We start from the raw sequence: 16,145 nt of genomic DNA on the forward strand, positions 1-16,145 counted from the left end.
ATTATTTTTAATTTTTATGTGAATCTACATAATTTTCTGCACAAAATAAAACAATGAAAATTTCACCGTACACTACCTTCAAGTACCTTCAAGCAATGAGCTGAAAAAAAACTGACGCAAGAAATCTTCCAGTAAAACTCGACTGAAAATTTCTTTCTTCACTACCAACTTCTAACAAAAGACTCAACGTTATTATTACACCTTTTCAGATGTAATTCTTTTTGAAGAATCAACAACAAATAACAGAATTGGTGGTTCCGGTCACAGTCACAGCTACACAGATTGTTTTCTTTCTTCATATCCTGCAAAACAAAAATGTTCTACCTCCCAATTCGACAAACTATCCTCTCCTCCCCTTCGGAATGGTCATCATCAGAATAACGACGTTTTGTCGTTGAGGTGGGATGACCTTGTTTAGAAACATGGAGAAATTATTTATCGGTTGCTTTCTAGACTATAAGAAGGCGTCAAAATGATGAAAGTTTCAATGATCAGACACATTTGCAGATGGAAATGTGTCGGGAAATTGTGTTTACTGTAGCCTAGTGTATGCTAACAAAGAATAGAAGCACTGGAAAAAAGTGGTTTCCCTTTTTCAGTTTATTTTCCAGATTTAAAATAAAAAATCAATAGCTCTCACTATCAGAAGTCTCGAGTCGCCCTCTAAATGATTTATGATGAACACCTAAAACCTGTAATAGAACGGCGCAACTTTGAACTTTGAAACAGTTCATCTCGATCCCTGTCAAAGATACAAAAAAGTTTTGTTACAGGTTTTACCGTAGTTTAGACATTTGAAAACTATTTTCATTTGACAACCCAGTGTTCAATTTTCATTTTCATTCAAATTTTTTGTTAGCTTGTTTCAAATATCCATATTTAGAAATTTCTGACCACCCAGCACAGATGGTAAAAATCAGCTAGATTTTTCCATAACTTTTGAATTTTTTGGAAGTATATCCTTATAGAAAAACATTAAAAAATAGCTGTTTTTGCTGAAAAATCGGCAATTCAAAAATGTAGCTCTAAAAACGGAGCTTGACCCGTCCCAATGCAAATATCCCTCCGACTTATGTAGCATTATTTTTTCAGTATCTCATAAAACAAAGGATCGAATCCATCTACCTGAAAAGCAATTTTATTATCCAATATATCTCCTCCACGAGACACTTTGATCACTGATCCTCCATTCGATCACTTTTTGTCAGCTGGTGGTCCACTTTCTCTTCTTCTTTCCTCTGGGTTTTCCCACGCAATGTCACAAAAACAAATGGACACATGAGATAGAGAGAGAAGGTGTTGTCTGTTTCAAAAATGATGTCTAGATCAACCACGTAAATAGGTCAATCGAGAGGGTGAGCTGGAGATAAAAATAGATTCAGAAGAAGCTGTGTTGACGTGCCGTTCTCAGAAGAGATTCAAGATCAGGAATCAGTTATGAAGAGCATAGTTTTAGCTTCTTGGAAACAATTTATCTTTCTCTGCTAAACTTTTGCGAGTTTAAGAATCGAATGCGTATTGTGGGCTTGCTACAGTACTTTTGATCCTAAAATCAATTTCCGATCACCTACTGATCAGATACAGGGATATTCGCAATGGCTCTTTTGAGTCGAAAATTTCGAACATCAAAATTTCGGAATTTCGGAATACTCCGATTTTGAAAATTTTGGAATCTTCGGAATTTTGTGAAATTAAAACGCGAAAAATTGACAGATAGATTCCGAAAATGCGAAAAAATTAAAGATAATTCCGCTCAAGTCCCACAAGGAAACTTTCCGTGCGCATTTGTTATACCGTAGTCCAAAGCTCGGATTTCGAAAAAAAAGGTTCGGAAATATTTCGATCAAAATTTGATTCCGAAAATGGTCTGAATTTTTAGAATTCCGAATTCCCTTCTGAACATTCCTGGTTCAGATAAGCCAAGATGTTCGGCTCTTATTAACTTCAACTTTATTTTATTTTTCTCTCTTTTATCTACTTTCAGAATTCTCAAAAACTCGAATTCAGATGTTGCACATCTGGAGATCACGTACATCAAAACCTTCTTGTTTTGTCAGAATTTTATTATTTTTATTCAGGAAAACATCTGGTGCCATGGGGAAACTTTTACATCAGAAGTTCTAAAAATAAAAGTAAAGCAAGGGAAGAGAGAAAAGTGAAGAGAGGGTGGTTTTTGAATAGTTTACATGTCAAAAAAGTATTATATACAACAATTAGAGGAATTTAAAAGTCGATAATTCCAAAAAGATGATTTCCAAGATCAGCTTTGTTGGTTGAATAAAAGAGCTGATTGAAGTAAGTGTTCCAGGTCTCTGGCTTCATTTGTGGAACGTATTGTCCTTTTTTGTCCTGAAATATTGGAAAAAGTAATATCCCAAAACTATTGTTAGCTTACCACTGAGAACTTGTGGAATGCTGCATCACACTCAGACTGATCGAATCCATAAGTGTTCATTCCATCGGTATATTCAGCAAGATCCATAACTCCATCACATGAAACGTCGAAGAGTTTGAACATGAAGTTCTGATAGTCCTTGAACCATTTTGGCTCAGTTTGAGCATTTGTTTTCTTCAAGAGACCAATCCATTCATCGATAGAAATCAATTGATCCTTATCAGCATCTGCGATTGAGCACAATCCTTCCCACAGAGCAGCAAGCGACTTTTTGGCGAAATCAGTTTGAACAGATTCCGCTCCATAGATGTCACGGACTTTCTGGAATGATAGATAAGAATGTAAGAAAAAACGAAGTTCTTACCTTCACAACCAAATAGAAATCTCCCCAATCGACTTGATGAGATGCATTTCTGTCTGTAAAATATGAATTTCTTATTTTTTAAAAATTAAATTCAACTAACCAAAGAAAAGTGAGAAGATTCTTTCCCATTTCTTAATAAGGAATGGGTCCACATCAGAATGTTTCTTGATGAGCTCCTCGATTGGAACAGCGGTAACTTTGGCGACGACCATGTCTTCAAAAAAAAAGAAGAATTTGTTCGGGAAGAAGGGAAAAAACAGAAGAATGAGGAATCTGAGTGGCCTGTCGGATGACTTTTATCTGTCTTGAATCCGTCTGACTCCGCCCCCTTGTGTACGAATTGAAGTGTTGTGCTCTGATGATCATAGCTCCTCCTCAATGCATTCTGCCGCCCGCACACAACACGAAATATTACACGGAATACTTATGTGAATCATCCCCGGGATGTGAAGGCAAAAAAAATTGAAAATCGAGAAAAAATAATGGGATTTTGAGGTATTTTTAGATTAAAAGATGATGGGTTTGAATAACAGGATGAGGTTTTTGAGTTAAGTTCTTGAGTTAGAAGAAGAATAAGAGAATTATGGGGACGTTGAACTTTTAGGTTTGTCTTTTAATAGAGGAACGATTCGGTTTGAAATATTGAAGAAAAATGTCACTGGAAGTAGGGAAAGTTTCAGGTTCGTATCATTCGAAATTTTGAAATTCTGGAGTTTTGAAATTCTGAGATTATGAGATTCTGAGATTCTGAAATTCTGAAATTCTGGAAAGTTGAAAGTTCCAAAAGACTGAAATTCTGAAGCTCTGCAATTCTGAAGTTCGGACTAGCGGAATGTATGAAATCCTGAAACTATAAAGTCTGAAATTCTGGATCTCGGGAAATCTGAAATTCTGAAATTCCGAAATCCTGAGATTCTGAGATTCCTGGGTGCTTGAAATTCCAAAATCTGAAACTCCGATGATTTAATTCTGAGATTCTCAAATTCTGGAAATTTGAAAGTTCCAAAATTTCTAAAGCTCTGCAATTCTGAAATTTCTATGGATGAATTTTTAAATTCTCTAATAAAACTTTTTTATTATTCAAAGCCCTCATGAAATTGCACAAATAGCATTTTTGAGTTGTTTTTTGAATTACATAAAAAAGTTTTATCAGACGAATTAAAAATTCATCCATAGAAAATGTAGAGAAAATAATTGCGGTTTTTTTGAGCTATAGAACTCCTAGGAATGTCAAAAACTGAAAGAGGAGATACATTTTTTTTTCTGTAAAACACTTTCAAAAATGACCATTTTTGACATTTTTTCTTCCGGAAAAGGACCATACATGAATCTATAACGACTAATTAATTTTTAAAGAATCATTTGGATCATCTTGGAACTCCACAAAATCAGATAAAAAATTCTGAAATTATGGTTTGAGACCTGCAATTGTGATCGCGCCAAACTTTTTTCTGTAGATCAAAAATTAATTTGCAGTTCGGAAATGTTCTGTGGGAGAGCGTGACATGTGAAATTCTGAAAATCTTGAAATGTTAAAACTCGTACCAGCTGAAGTTCTGAAAATCAGAAATTTCTGAACTTTGAGATTAGTGAGATTCTGATATTCTGAAAGTGTGAGCCTCAGAAAATCTAAAAACTTTAGAGTCTGAAATGCTGAAAATCTGAAAAATTCTGAAAATCTGAAATTTCGAATAACTGAAATTCGGATCAGCTGAAGTTCTGGATTTTCGATTTTTTCATATATAAAAATCTGGGACACTGCAAAAAAAAAATAGAGAAAATGTTTTGGTCGGAGTTCCCCTATACAGAATTTTGATCTTCACTCACTGTCAAGCATCCAACTTCCAAAAACAGAGATTGCAAAACTTCAATTAAGAGGAGTTGTGTGATTTTTTCATTGTTTCCCCGTCATTTCTCATCTATTTTCCTTCCCATTTCCACTAGTCAATTTTGTCTTTTCTGTGCTCAAATGGGTGCCCACCAAATCATCTTTCTTCGTCCTTCTCGTTTTTTCTTATTTCGAAAAGAGAGAAGAGGTGAAAGTGAAATAGGTTTTTGAAAAACGACGAAGAAGAGCATCTTTTCGTCCACTTTCCTTATTTTCTCCTTTCTTATTTTCCATTTCAAAAACGTCTTTTTTCTTGTTTTCTTCTTCCACAAAACTTTTCCAGTTTTCAATTACCTTCCGTGTCTGTTTTCTAAGACTAGACTGTTCAGCAGAAGATGTTCCGAATATCTGTTTTCTGCATTTGGATTTTATTACGATTCGGGAGTCCGATAGATTATAAAGTGTCAGTTTTAATTGTGGCTGAGCCAAATCAAGACACATTTGAAGAGTTGAAAGTTTCTGTTACGGTGGGTAAATACCTAAAAAATGGAAAAATGATCAAAAAGCGGACTCAGAATGCATTTGTGGAAGTGTTTGGAAAAACTTCATATCATTTGGGAAATCATACAATTACAGCGGCATTTGTAGATGCAAAAAGGTGAATCTGTTAAGCTGAAAAAATCATTCACGTCGTCGATTTCAGTGGAGAAAACCGACTGGAGCTAACACAAGATATCGTGTGTAGTCAGATGTTGAATTCCTCATTGGCTTCAGTGATATTCTCTCCGTCACTGACATCTTCAGCACGATATATTGATTTAGTCACATCTTCTGCTTACACTCTTTCATTTTATAAACTTCCAGTAATAGGAGTAATGGTTAGAGATGCCGAGTTTAGTAAGAAGGTGAGTTTATTTATACAAGGTGACGCACATTTACCCGGACTGATAAAAACGGGTATATCTGCGGATGTAAGTATCGTGAAAGCACGAAAATTGGTAGAAATATAACTTCATATTTGATTCAAAGTTTCTCAAATTTTGAAAGCGATTCCTCAAGTCTAGGTATTGTTATGACTGTCCAAAAAATCATAACCAGCGTCGTGATGTTTCTTGCACGCCGATGAAGCAACTTTGACAAATGATAACTCAGCTTGTTGATCTAATAACTTGCAATTTGGCCAGTTTACTGATGAACTATTTGAATTTTTATACTCCAAATTTGAGCTCAATACAACGCTTTTCTCAAATTTTACACTAGTACGAACTTTAGTCCGGTTAATTATGCGCCACCCTGTAATTATACAAATTTTTTCAAGAACAAAACTTCAGAACATCTATCCGACGTTCGTCCGTCCGACAGCTCCACTTTCTGATGAAGCGTTCGTGTTTCTGCACATGTTGTTGAGACTGCAGTATCGTCAAGTAGTTGTTGTAATTGTGAAACGAGATATTAATGCGGATCAGTTTGTTGCTGAATTTGAAAGAAGAAGAGTTGAATTCAAAATTATTGTAAATTATAATTGCCCTAGATTGCATCTGAAACTATTTTTCAGGTTCAACGATACATTGAGGTAGAACTTAATGAGAACCTGAATGACACTTTGGCTGAAAGTTTTGAAGAAGTCACTTCAAATATCATTTTGCTATTTGCAAAGTGAGTGTTACACTATTTTTATGAACATTTCAATAGTAGAGTTCCAGAAAAGACGACGCCGTGCGAATATTTGCAAACGGAGGTGATCTAACTGGAAAAGGGAAAGTTTGGATAGTAAGTGAAAGTGCTGGCGAAGCCCATAATGTTCCGAATGGATCTCTCGGATGTCGTCTTGGACAAACTGCTCTTTCCGTCTTGAGAGATTCGTTTTCAATTTTGAAATCTGCAATGGAAACTATATTTCGAGAATCTAACATCGACATTTTTCCCCCAGTTGAATGTGATAGAGACAGTGTGGACGCTGAATGGAATTCCATCCAAGCTCCAGCACTTCTGAATGAAATCTGTGGAACATCGACTAGTCGAGTACATTTCAACGATAGATGTGAGAGAATTGGAGTGGAATACGATATTATCAATTTTCATATGGAGAGGAGACAAGTTGGAAATATGGTACCATACCATTCATACCAGAAACTTCAGAAATTACTGTTATCTCTTTAGATCGGTGATCTGCTCCGTTTGGATGAGGAATCAATTGAATGGGCTGGAGGAGCAAAACCTCTCGAAATTTCTCTCCCTAAACATCTTCGAGTGGTTACTGTAGCTGATCCTCCGTTTGTTTATACAACTCCCGTAGGATCACCATCTCAATGTGCAGAACTTGGGAGTACTGTAGTTGAATGGTCGAAATTTGACAAAATTGTTGTGGTGAGAAGTTTTTTATATTCCAAATGTAAGTACGTCTTCAGCCTGGTCCTTGGTATTCGTGTCCGATGACTTCTGCGAATACCACTGAATATTTTTGCTGTGCTGGATTAGCGATAGATCTTCTTTCGAATTTATCATTACCTGAGGTACACAATCTCAACATTTTTAGAAAAAGAAATTCTAAAATTCAGGCGAATAATTCAATTGACACAAGTTTCACATTCTCTTTGCACCTTAATGAGTCGTATGGAGTCATTCAGGCGGCTGAAACGGTAATTTTATTTAGGTTTTAGAATTTAGAAAATTTAAGAATTCTATTTTCCAGACAGGAATAACAATTGGTGGAGTTATTGGAGAACTTGATGGAGACACAGCTGATATGGCGATTGGTGGAATAACCATAAACCCGGAAAGAGAGAGAATTGTAGATTTTTCCGAGCCATGGCTGTATCATGGAATCAGAATCCTAGAGAAAAATGTAAATACAATTAATAAACTTAACATTTATGAGAGTTCTTCCAGATTCCTCGTGATTCTCCAATGCAATCATTCCTCCAGCCACTTCAATCTTCTCTATGGACAGCTCTTTTTATATCCGTAATACTTGTTGGTCTAGCTATTTTCTTCTTGGATTTCAAATCACCATTCGAAAGATTTTACCAAGCTGACAGAGAAATGGATCAAGATTTGAAGAAAGAATTCGAGCTTTGGGTTGGGAATGATGTGGATGAAAATGTCAACTTTGGAGAGGCAATGTGGTTTGTTTGGGGAGTTCTTCTGAATTCTGGAGTATCTGAAAGTGAGTTAAAAATCAAGAAAGAAATAGGAAGAGCATTCAGAAACGCCAAGAAGTTGTTCTGCTCGAGTTCTAGGAATCGTTTGGTGTGGATTTTGTATGATTATGGTTGCATCGTATACTGCGAACTTGGCAGCGTTTCTGGTGTTGGATCAACCCGAAAAAGGATTGACGGGAGTCACAGATCCAAGAGTAATAAGTTGTTTAGTTCAAAAAGCAATTGAAAACGCTTTCAGCTTCGTAACCCATCTGCCAACTTTTCGTTTGGTACTGTTCTCAATTCGAATGTGTACCAGTATTTCAAACGACATGTCGAACTTTCCTCAATGTTCAGAAAAATGGAACCACACAATGTGCATAGAGCTTCGGAGGTTGGAGCATTTCTATTACTAAAAAGTATGAATTCGAATCAATTTTCAGGCAGTTCATTCACTTTTGAATGGATCTCTAGATGCATTCATTTGGGATTCGACTCGCTTGGAATTCGAAGCCGCCCGTCATTGTGAGCTTAGAACACGTGGAAGTTTGTTTGGAAGAAGTGCATACGGAATTGGATTACAGAAAAATAGCCCATGGACACCTCATATTACGTCTGCAATTCTAAGAATGTCTGAAAGTGGGTTTAACTTGTGGAACAGCATGAAAAAATTTCTTTAGGTGGAGTAATGGAAAATTTGGACCAAAAATGGATCGATCGAGGAGGACCGAACTGTGTCGTAGAAACTCATAAGTCTCCAGCAAGACTTGGACTTGTTAATATGAAGGTAAATTATGATAACACCTGCTTTAGAAGGGCTGAGCCACTCTCTAGGGGGCTATACATTAGAGGGACTCTCCAATTAGAGGTTGCACTTGAACTTTTCGTGGGATCACTGACGAGGGCACTTCTATTCGAAAGTAGAAGGGCCCTTCAATTAGAAGTATATTCACTATTTACCTTCAGGATATATTCATTTTGGTTTCATCTGGAGTGGCTCTTGGAATATTTTTCAGTTTTGTGGAGGTTTCGTACGGAAGGTGGCTAGCTAACAAAGGGTGAGAGTTTCAAAAAAAAAGTTTTGAAAATTGAAAAGTATTCCAGACGACGTCGAATAATTGTTCACCGTTACTTCCACAAATGGCATGAGCTAACATTTGGAAAAAAAAGAAGGACATATCGATTGAAATATAATTTGGATCGATTGATAATAAGGAGAGGATTTTCTGGATTAGAAAGAGGCACATTCCAAGAAATGAGGGAAAGACGACAGATCAGAGGACTACCGACATCAAGAATTGATCAATATTGTTTTTGGCCTGATTTGGATTTCAGGGATAAACCAGTGGTTCTATTCTGTTCTCGATGCAGAGTAAGTTGATCAGTGAGGCGAAAAAGAAATAGGAAAGTGAAGGTAGTGAAAGTTGCAAAATGTTCGTCTATACATAGTTTGATCTAAACATTCTGTTGTAACACTTTCCTCCAATCATGAACAGGTTTCAGGTCCTAACTTTCTATAGTTTCATTTTATCAATTTTCTGAGAAAGACATATATTTAGGAGCAGTCTGTGTTTTTCGAAAGATATTTTTCGAAAACGGCAAACTTTGTAAAACGTTTTAAACGTTCGACTCACTAAGCTGGACCCAGTGGGAAAGACCATTCTGTCATGGTGGCCTGACTTTTGCAAGTTGAGTTTTTTAGGACATCAACTTTTATGGCCTACAAATGACCTGATATTTACCATTGTGGGATTCCTAGGCTACTAACCATGGTAGAAAACTCAACCTGTGAAAGTTAGGTCACCATGTTAAGAAGGTCTTGAAAACCCACCAAGTCTATCTCAGGTCATTTCTTTGTCATAACAATTGGTAGCCTAGAAAACTCAAATGGTGGAAGTTAGGCTTCCATGTTCAATGACCTATAGATAACACATCAGGTGCATGTTAGATCATTTCTGGACCATCATCAAGGGTGGCCTAGAGAAATCATGTTGAGAAAGTTTGACCACTATATTCCTCAAATGAAATAAGAGTGTGTTATTTTCGACATCTCGTATGTAACTAAAATCACACACTACTCAGGAGATGAAGAGCTGCCTCTATCGCTTCCACAAAAATCCATTTTTTTCAGAATATCGTCGAGTCAGATGTCCATCGCGAGACGGGTCTTTTCGCATTCCTTTCCTGTTTTCTCTTCGCAATCATTTTCCTTTGGCCCTGTTCCCCACTTCCCTGCTTTTTAAGTTCTTTCAGTGATTTTGTTCATATTTGTCCACTCTGTTCTCATACGATGGGAAGGTTTCGACGAGCTAGATCAACTAGATTTTATGTCTAAATTAGACTAGCGTCCTCGGCCTACGGTCGACTCCGCTAGGCGCGGCTGTGTCGCGCATCTAGGTGGAATCAAATGCAGGGTCTTCGGCCCTGGCTCTGTGGAATCAGTTAATCCAAGTTTCAGTATGTTCTCCCTTCGCTCGCTCTGCTTGCTCAGGTCGAACAGACCGGACAGGACCTTCGGCCCTGTAACTTTACAAGTTGGAAATTTAGGCGAATCAGTTACAAGGCCTGCGGCCCTGGCCCAGCGCTCTCTCAGAATAATTTCTAAAATGTTTGGATTTTATGTATTAGCTATCAGAGATATCAGCAACACCTAAAAAGTAACAAAAACTTTAGTGAGAAGATGTTCCAAGAGAAGAAGGGAAAAATTTTTCGAGGCAAATTTTTCGAACGATTTTTCACGATATTTAATATTTAGACGAAATTTTTTTCAATTTTTTCTCGATTTTTGTGCGGTTTCTGACCGATTTCTCTCGAACCAGTGTACCTGGAAAAAATCTGAAAACAGAAAATGAAATTAGGGATCTTCCTTTATGTTGATACAAAAAATCAAACCAATCCAGTGAGTGGTTCTCGCGTACCAAGAGGATTAAGCTGGACCATCGGAATTTCGAACATTTCACTCAAAACTTAATAACTTTTTTCAATTTTAAGCAAATCAGATCATTTTTTGTCTCAGCATAGGTATCAAAAGTGTGCATCTCGTAACCGTGGCGAATTTTTAATTTAGGCCCTAATCCGGTAGAAAAAACCGAAAAACCGAAAAAAATCGGATCCACTTGTTCGTTTTGCGTCATATCTTGGTTCAAAATGTACCAATTTCGACGATTTTTAGCAACCGGGTAGCCATAGAGATTTTCTATCGATTGAAAAAATCAGCCAAAACGGACCGGAATCGACCTGGTTACGATTCTTCAAAAAAATTTCTACAAAATTTCTACAAAATGTCGAAAATGGGGGTACGTGATACCTACTCGATTTAAAGGAAAAAGGTGACGGACCTGTTGGCTGTTAAAGTTTTAATTTTATATAAATTTTTTGCATACTGTACAGAATTCAAAAAATAATAGAACAAAGAGTTTATTCAGGAAGCCTTGCTATTCGTATAGCAATTTTCGAAACAGCAATACAGGAAAATGAATGAGCACATATCATCAGAAAGTAGCCGTTTTGATTCAAAATTCCAGAAGCAGGTAGAAGCAGGTAATTAGAAGAAGAAGGAGAAGAAGAAGAAGAGATTTCAGAAGATCTTAAAGGTCTTCGACATCGACAATCATCAATTTTTGTCCATCCAAACTGGACAACGGAAGAAAATATACATCGGTACAGTCATCTTGGTATGTCTGAAATAGTGAAAAATATGAAAAATCAAGATTCGGAGAGATCGGTATTACCGCCAGATTGTCAATGATTTTTTCATGATGAACTGGGTTACTGGACAAGTATAAAACACGGTTGACAATAGCAACTCCAGATGAAATATCAGTGAGTAGAGAAGCAAGTTCTTCGGCAGACTTTGGCCAAGTTCCACGGAGGGATTGAGCCAGAATACGAATTGGAGCATCAATCTGAAAATAAAATTAAAAGTTACTAAAATTAATAAAGAATACAAACATCAATGTTCTGTGGTCCAAAGTGTCCGAGGAATGAATGGATGTATTGAATCAATTGAATATCACTTCGAATGTCTTCTGGAACCATTGGCTCCCATGAATTGCGATGAACAGAGCAGCCCCCTGAAAACTTATTCATTTGAAAAACTTTGAAATTCTAGGATACCTTCCATTGCAGAATCATGAATACGTTGAGTGTAATATGAGCTAGTGGACAGACACATTGTATTCGAAACCACTTTGACATTTCGATTGAACATTCGAATGAATCCAGTTGGCCATTGAGTCAATGCTTCACTAATGAAAATTGAAGATGTGGCCGAAGGAATTCGATTTGAAAAAAGAGTTCGCATCGATTGAAGAACATTGTGGTACGGTAGATAGGCGTGAGTTTTCAGAAGATTTACGAGTTCTGTCTCAAATTTTTGCAATACTTCGTATTCGGCAATAGTCCAACATTCAGAAGAGAGAGTCTGAAAATTGAAAAATTTTGAATAAATATTCTAAATCCATTTTTTACATCTTGAACGATTTCTCTCTGCTCGAAAAGTCTTCCTTTCGCATTGTTGCTACATTGGACCAATTCAGTCAGGGCTGTTTCATCTCCGTACTGAAAAGTAGAATTTTCAAAATATTTAGAACTTTTTTGAACTGACCGTCCCATCTGGAAAACAGAATCTGACAACCAAAGTGTGTCCACGATAATTGAACCCGTTGAAAACTTTGAAAACTTTCAACGCATCTTCTGGACGATAGAAATTGAGAAACCATTTTCCTGGAGGGACAACAACGACATCTTGAATCGAAATATCCTCCCGAATCTCTTTTTTAACTAGATTCAAAATGATATTCTTATGAACAGTTGGAAGACCAGGAACATTCAAAAACAGAAGTTTGGCACGAACAAGAGTGTCTGACCTAAGCATATCGGAAACTCTTACATCACGAGATGGTGCTGAATTCTGAGAATCTTCAGAATAGACACGTGTCCAATAATCCCATCCAGATTGAGATGATGGCTTCTGAGTGACTGAAGGAGTGGGAGATGGAGAAGCATTGACGTGACGAGTCTTTTTCTGAATTTTGATGTTCTGACAAAAAAGACAAATTCAGGCGAGTTACCGGAATTGTAGTTCGAAACGATGAGAAGGTTAGAGTTCGCATTGTTGGATTGATCGTTGTGAAACAAATTTCAGATTGATTATCTTGTTCTTATCGTGTGTAACAAGATATACGAAAAAAGGAAAACGTGTTTAGAGAGGTACACGATTCAATTTTGACTGTTAAATGATTTATGATTAACCTAAAAAGAATTGAAGGTTCTGAAAATGAATAGTCTTTGGCAGTTAATGCCTGAATTTAAAGCCTATATTATTTTGAGTATGGGATTTTAATAATGGGTTTGTAGTTTGCCAGACCTTTGGCCTGCTAATTCGCAAATTAGAATCTGTAGTTTTGCAGACCGTTGCTCAAAGTTGCCAGGAATAGTCGAATTAATTTTAATAACTGTGTTGTTACCGGTGATGTTTGCCATTCAGCGAACACGATTTTTGACAGATTACTTTAGGTTTTAGGTGTTTTATCTGAAACATACAAGTGTAAGTTTCTCCATTCTCTCTCTCCATTTTTCTTTTTCTTTTATTTTTTTTCCTCCTCTCCCTCTTTTTTCCAACCAATACAATTCCTTTGTCACACCGATAAAATCGTTCTTCTACTTTTTTCCTCTCTATCTCTCCCTCTCAATGTGGTTGTAAGGTCACCTTGAGAGGGGTCAGTGACACTAGAAAAGAAACAGTTTCTTGTACGAACCATTACAAAATAGTACATAGAATATAGGAGAACCCAGACATTTCAGAAGCTTCTCGTTTCGTTAATGCCCACAAAAAGGCTATTGTTCGGACATAAACGGGCGGTCCCACTCTGAAACGGACCCTATATAATGAAACATTGAGAATCTCTGAAGTATCCCGTTGAGAATTTCGGGTTGAAACCTAATAATGAACACCTATTCTTTCTTGATTTCTGCAATGGGAATTTTCCTGGGACTTGTAGACAGTTCAAGTCCAAAATCAAGCACTTCTTGCTCTCTGATGACTAGTTGTGCCGTTGAAAAGTGTTTGAATAAAGGTGAGAAATATTGTGGAAATGGGCTGAATTCATATATTTTTTTGCAGATATGGTACGAAAGATTGTGATAGAATCTTCGAGAGAGGAAGTGTTTGGAAATCTAGTCGAGAAGTAAGCTTCTTCACAATTCAATTGTTATAAAACTTCTTTTTTTAAGATTTGATATGGTTTGCATTGCTGCCAAATGTGGAAATGAGTGTTCTCAATGCAAGCATTGTCATTACGCTTTGGAGCAAATGAGTGCTTTGGCTCAGGGAGAAAAGACTTGTAAGAATTCTGCGAATCTTTAAAACTTTTCAATGAACTATTATCAGCTGGACTGTGCCCAAAACTCGAAACCTGTGTATTCAACTGCCTCACTGAAGACGTCTCAAAAGTTCTTTCTTGCGTTGCCACTAGATGCAATGTTCACTGTTACGATGGAGACTGCCCATCGTGTAAAATGATCTCCAGACGCATTTTTTCCACAATTTGCAAGCAACATTCAATGACATCTCAACCACAAATCAAATACGAAGGTTTGTTGCTTTTTGAAATCCTTATTATTTTGGGAGTGGTGGATAATTGCTAGGTGCCAGCTGAAGAGGCTCGGACGGGTGAACACCGTCTAGTCGGCTGCTGGACGGTGCTGGTGGGCCGTTGACGGCTTGTCGACGGATCATTCATTTAATTTGAATAGAGTGCCGGTTCGGAAACCGGAGCTGCGTTTTTTCTTTATTTAGCTGGTTCCGCTCCTTTTTTAGCCAGTCGCGCAGTGCCTGTGATTGCTCTATGATTAACTTCCAGGAACTTGTCCAAATCTCTTCATGGAACTCGCTGATCATTATGTGGCCAAAAAGAAGTTGTAATAAGGATTTGTGATGCCAAAAAAGTCTATGATCTCAATCGTGACTTCGATTTTTGTGTAAATATAGAACCTACTGAAACACATTTAAATAATTGTAATTTGAATAAATTAGCTTATTTCTTCAAGTTGTTTTTTTTTGCTCCATGAAATGCGACTTTCTGAAAGCTCTTGTGTGATATTTTTAGATTACCATAAAACCTGTATTAGAAGGGCCCCTTTAATAGAAGATCTCCTGTAATCGAATATATCTGTAACTCCTTCTGATACAGGTCCTACGGTATGTCATCAAAACTTTCCATGACCTTATTCGATTTGCGCTATTGTCTTTCCGAATTGTTTTTTTAACCCTGATTCCTGGCATAATCCAGACCAAAATAGATATCCAAGTAATTCGATTTCTTTTAATGAAATTTTGGTTTTTGTCCCTAGATTGAATAACTCGCTATTTTTAAAGGAAAGTTTTATGTTTTGTCCTTTTTTCTATGTGTTTTCAATACTTTTGCCGTTGTTATTCTATTTCAAACGAGGTTCCTTATTTGATAAAGGCTTAATAGAATCTCGACTGTCGGCTTATTACTTTCGGTCAGAAGTTAAAAGGAGTTCGGATTTTGAATGAATATTTTTCAGGTTCTGGTTGGAACCTTCCCAAAAGCGGCTGTTTAGCGGGCCATGGTCAGATTTTGGTCGGAAATTGAAAGTTGAAACACTACGAGGTCGGAACTTTATAATAAGCTGGTAGGAGTTTGGTCGGCTTTAGTAGAGATTTTATCCGGAGTCTGACCAACCTCCTACCAGAGTTTTCCTGAGTTATTATGCCATTCTATTATTCTTACTCGAATTTTCAAATTCATGTCAAAAAAAAGGTGAAATCAAAAATGTATTTCATATCATTATTATCCTTGCCTGAGAAATAAGTCAATACCATGAATGTGTTATTTTGTTTTCGTTTTGAGAGATCCTCTTGGCCCATACTCCCGGGGTACATCAGAATGGGGTACATCGGGGGTACATCGTGCTCATGGGGTACAAAGTCTCAGGGGGTACATAGTCTCATGGGGTACATTTTAGGTATAATCTCATGGGGTACATTTTTCGCTTTCTCATGGGGTACATCTCTGAAATACTCAGGGGGTACATCGCATTGTCTCAGAGGGTACATCGCATTGAATCTCATGTGGTAAACATCAAGTCGGATTCTACAGTTTCAGCGCTCATAGCTGCCTGATTTTTCCAACATTCGTTACATATTATGAGTGGTTTTTTTTGTTTTCCATGTAGTTATTCAAGAATGTAATTTCGCTTTTGATGTGGTTTGGAACAGAGATAACTGTCCAACATTATTTCTTCTCATTCATAATTCAGAAACATTTGGCTGATTGAAGAAAAATTGCCTATTGCAAGATATTCGGAGATTTCGGCAAATTCTCTTATACAACCATCTCTTATACTACTTTTCTCTTATACTACCGAGTCTCTTTTACTACCACTGTCTCT

General features: G+C 37.0%; 4 protein-coding genes across 4 annotated transcripts; 2 read left to right on the plus strand and 2 right to left on the minus strand.

Annotated features, from left to right (window-relative positions):
* Nucleotides 1–2,223: 2,223 nt before the first annotated feature.
* Nucleotides 2,224–2,971, minus strand: Cbr-cex-1 (the record flags this gene model as incomplete). Its single annotated transcript, XM_002630672.1, has 4 exons — nt 2,224–2,349; nt 2,396–2,716; nt 2,760–2,812; nt 2,860–2,971. The coding sequence occupies 4 exons, from the start codon at nt 2,969–2,971 to the stop codon at nt 2,224–2,226; spliced, it is 612 nt and encodes a 203-aa protein (XP_002630718.1).
* Nucleotides 2,972–4,982: 2,011 nt separating this feature from the next.
* Cbr-nmr-1 lies at nt 4,983–10,062 on the plus strand (the record flags this gene model as incomplete). Its single annotated transcript, XM_045242586.1, has 16 exons — nt 4,983–5,245; nt 5,291–5,492; nt 5,919–6,098; nt 6,119–6,243; nt 6,291–6,696; nt 6,748–6,954; nt 6,996–7,226; nt 7,280–7,432; nt 7,477–7,753; nt 7,794–7,942; nt 7,987–8,121; nt 8,171–8,366; nt 8,408–8,514; nt 8,694–8,785; nt 8,832–9,099; nt 9,859–10,062. The coding sequence occupies 16 exons, from the start codon at nt 4,983–4,985 to the stop codon at nt 10,060–10,062; spliced, it is 3,195 nt and encodes a 1,064-aa protein (XP_045092314.1).
* Nucleotides 10,063–11,314: 1,252 nt separating this feature from the next.
* On the minus strand, nt 11,315–12,841 carry CBG02400 (the record flags this gene model as incomplete). Its single annotated transcript, XM_045242587.1, has 7 exons — nt 11,315–11,407; nt 11,459–11,632; nt 11,679–11,800; nt 11,844–12,150; nt 12,198–12,287; nt 12,334–12,753; nt 12,800–12,841. 7 exons carry the CDS (start codon nt 12,839–12,841, stop codon nt 11,315–11,317), a joined length of 1,248 nt encoding a protein of 415 aa, XP_045092315.1.
* Nucleotides 12,842–13,704: 863 nt separating this feature from the next.
* Cbr-dct-5 lies at nt 13,705–14,652 on the plus strand (the record flags this gene model as incomplete). Its single annotated transcript, XM_002630669.2, has 5 exons — nt 13,705–13,804; nt 13,852–13,915; nt 13,962–14,071; nt 14,119–14,322; nt 14,591–14,652. 5 exons carry the CDS (start codon nt 13,705–13,707, stop codon nt 14,650–14,652), a joined length of 540 nt encoding a protein of 179 aa, XP_002630715.2.
* Nucleotides 14,653–16,145: the final 1,493 nt, after the last annotated feature.

Source organism: Caenorhabditis briggsae, assembly GCF_000004555.2.
Source record: "Caenorhabditis briggsae complete genome, chrII, whole genome shotgun sequence".
NCBI classification, from domain to species: Eukaryota; Metazoa; Nematoda; class Chromadorea; order Rhabditida; family Rhabditidae; genus Caenorhabditis; species Caenorhabditis briggsae.